Here is a 3,450-nt window from a genome sequence, read left to right as displayed (position 1 = left end):
ACTTGCTGCAACATCTCCTCTTTCATAACATCTGTGTCCATTTTAACACTGCAAATTACTTCATGTGTCATTTGAACAGTTTGTGGTCGCCCATGACCTTGAGCAGAAATCATAATTTTAAGAAAGCGCTGATCCTCACTCCTCCAAATGGAAAGATTCTCTTTTATTGGAGCAAAAACAGCTTTCCCTGCCTCAACCATCATTTCTCCTATATGTTTCTGTTCATAGTCCTCAGACACCATCAAAGTTACATGCGGCACACTTTTCTTGATGTCAAATTCTTTACTCACATAATCATTCACATCAATCATCATAGCTGCTCCTTGTGGGCCCAAAATGATACAACATGAAGTGAGTTCAACTTGCTTTGGTTGACGATTCACCCAATTTTCAAAATCTGACTGAGAAGCATCCTTAAAATACTTCAATGTACAATGCAGCGGATACTCTGGAAGCTTCACATCAGGCATATTTGCTACAATAAACTTCTCCCACAATTTAACAGGCTCCAAAAGTCCTGCACTGAGATCTCCAATCCAAAACACTGAAGAAGCTTCAACATCCGTTTTCATTGACAATTGACGAGCAGTATCACTTGGCATTTCCACCAGACAACCGTCTGGAGTACATTTTATTACACAATTCAATCTACATAAAGCATCTCTTCCCAAAAGTGCAATCGGTGTATGTTCTGATACCAGTATAGGTATTGTAGTTTTTTGATTTTTGTAGCAGAGCTCAATTGGTTTTGTAAGAGGTACCAGCTGTTTAACTCCCTCAAACCCGATTGTCCGTATCAATTGACCAGACATAGGGAGATGTATAGCATCTTCAGGCCGAATGCAGGTGAAAGCCGCTCCGCTATCTACCATCACTTCTAATGGTTGATTATTTACTTTCACCATTATTGTTGGATCTTGCTCCGGCCCTGACACTACCAGCTGACACCTCCCTTTCGGATTTTCTGGGCAGCCCTAGAATCCTGACTCCGGCCCCTGTAGGGATTCACCGGTCCCCGGAATGCCATTGGCTGACCTCTAAAGCCTCCTCTTGGGTTTCCTCGGAAGTTTCCTCTGAAATTTCCCCCTCCTGGTTTGCTACACTCACGAGCAAAATGTCCGACCAATCCACAGATATAACATACTGCAGGGGCTTGTTGAAAATTTGAATTGAAACTTCCTCCTCCTCTTCCTACATTTCCTCGACCTCTTCCTCTCCATGTCTGCTGCTGACCAAAGGTCGGCTGTGTGTTATAAGCAAAAGGTACCGCTGCACAAGGCTGTGGTGCCTGGTACTGATTTGGCTGTAACTGCAGCTGTGGCTGTGGTTGTGGTTGTGACATGGGCTGATTTATCTCAGGTTGGTTCTGCATAACTACTGCCTGCTTCTTCTCCTTCTTCTTATTATCTACCAACTGAATCTGGTTTAATTTTCTAAGAATCTCCTGGTCTTGCTCCTTTTGTTCATGCTCTCTCTTCCTATACAACTCTACCTGGTGTGCTATGTGATCTGTATAAACACTCTTTATCATGCTCCCTAAACCAACCACTTCTGCTAACTTGCTCCTCACTGACAGGGGCAACCCCTTCTGAATCTTAGCTCGCAAGATTGATTGTTCCATCTGACTCTCTTCTGGATCATTCCCTGTAATACTTCTCCACATCTGATGCGCTCTTGACACATAAGCACGAGGATTTTCATCGCATCCCAATGGTTCAATCAAAATATTATCAGGATGCACATTCGTGGGAAATGTGTCCTTCAAAGATCTCCACACTCTAGCTCTATTTGCAGAAAACAGCTCTGAATCATTTACAGAGGTTCCCACATAACGATTAAGTCCTGCTCGCTGCAAAATTTCTTCCATGGCAGGAACTCCCAGAATGTTGGCTAACAATCTTTTAATATCACCCATGGCAGATTGTGTTCCCACCATGATTTCTTCTAGTTTAGATATCCAGGGATGCGCCCCATTCTGGAGGATAGGTAATTTCTCCAGAATATCTGACATGTCAGTGCTTTGCCAGGGTTTGTATTCCAGACTTTGTCCTCTAATTATTACTGGACCCATAAAACTGGAACTCTTGTTTTTCCTCGGACGGAATATATATCCTGTGTTTGATTTTATGGCAGTTTGTGCTTCTAGATCACTTTTTTTAGCCTGTAATTCCTCTAATTTGTCTTCGAAAAACTCCTTTACCTTGGGTGTGGATGTTATAGATAGGCGTGAAACGCAGCTGTCCATTTCCTCGTTGATTACTTTTAGACACTCCTGTCTATCTTCTTCTTCCTTTCTCTCAAGACTTTTTTTCTCTAGATACTCCATATATGATGGACTTAATTCTCCTAACTCCTCCTCACTATCTTCCCATTCACTCTCAGTGTCTTCTTTAGGACACTTTTTCTTTCCTGACTTAGCTCCTTTCCTCTCTGCTCTGGCTAATATCTTTTTTACCGCAGGATCGTATCCCCCAACAGCTCCTTCCAGATCACTTTGATCATCATCTCCAAGATCAATCTTTCTGACTTTAATTTTATCCTTAGCTTTGAAATGCACAGTTTTGCTTTTACTTTTGGAGCTGGGATACATTTTTAAAATTGTTTCTGCTTTTCCTGTCTCTATTATTTTCTCATTATCATCTGTAATATGATAATCTCCTTCCTGAGTAATCACTGGAAGCTGAGGATAAAGTTCTCTAAGCTCCACCTCCTTCTCATAAGGTGGGGGTCTCTGTACTGGGACCACATGTGAGAAGGGTGCATCAATTTCTGTCATTAACTTTTCTACACTATTTGCATTCTTCTCTAACTCTCCCTGAACCTTGTCTTTCTCCTCCTTTTTATCCTTTGACCATTGCTGTCCCTCTCTCTCAAACAGCTGGAGCATGTCAAGTTCCATCTGTCTCTTCTGTTTACGCTTCTCTCCCTTTTTCCCTTTTTTCTCACCTGCTTTATATATGGACACAAGCACCTGCATTGTTTTAATTACATCTGGGTTAAAAGTCCCTACGACTGGCCATGGTTGGTCAATATTGGACCAACGCCCATGCCACTTCTCTGACATTTCTGCTATACCTTTAATTAAAGGATTATTCTTTTGGACAACTTCAACAGGAGTGATTACTTTTGGATTGTCTATTTTTGACATCTTGATATTCTTCTCTAATCCAATCTTAACCAGATTAACCTTATTCTATTTTATTGTGATTTTTATTATATCTAATGAATTACTACTAAATATATTTAATTACTTATGCTCCTTCAATTGTCACAGTTTATGAAAACAGATGAAAGGATTTGCCAACTTCAGAAATCAAAAGAGAGTTCCACAGGCAAAAATTCACAACGCCAGGTCCACACACAAAGCTCTTCTACTACAGAATCAGTAATCTTTACCCAGTAATAACCACACCAAATTACAAGCCAAAAACAAAATCTCACACAAACCAG

At 40.9% G+C, this 3,450-nt stretch overlaps 1 protein-coding gene across 1 annotated transcript; it reads right to left on the bottom strand.

Moving 5' to 3' along the window:
- Positions 1-934: 934 nt before the first annotated feature.
- On the bottom strand, positions 935-3,239 carry LOC146971570 (uncharacterized). Its single transcript, XM_085802434.1, has one exon. The coding sequence runs from the start codon at positions 3,146-3,148 to the stop codon at positions 935-937; it is 2,214 nt and encodes a 737-aa protein (XP_085658560.1). The 5' UTR covers positions 3,149-3,239.
- Positions 3,240-3,450: the final 211 nt, after the last annotated feature.

This window comes from Trachurus japonicus, chromosome 16 (genome assembly GCF_045865225.1).
Source record: "Trachurus japonicus isolate A0001 chromosome 16, Traja_1.0".
NCBI lineage: Eukaryota > Metazoa > Chordata > Actinopteri > Carangiformes > Carangidae > Trachurus > Trachurus japonicus.
The sequence above is the reverse complement of the archived record's forward strand: the minus strand, read 5'-3'. Positions and strand labels throughout refer to the sequence as shown.

What these genes read in the sequence shown, in the direction of transcription:
- LOC146971570 (XM_085802434.1), bottom strand. Translation starts at nt 3,148, where the DNA reads ATGTCAAAAATAGACAATCCAAAAGTAATCACTCCTGTTGAAGTTGTC.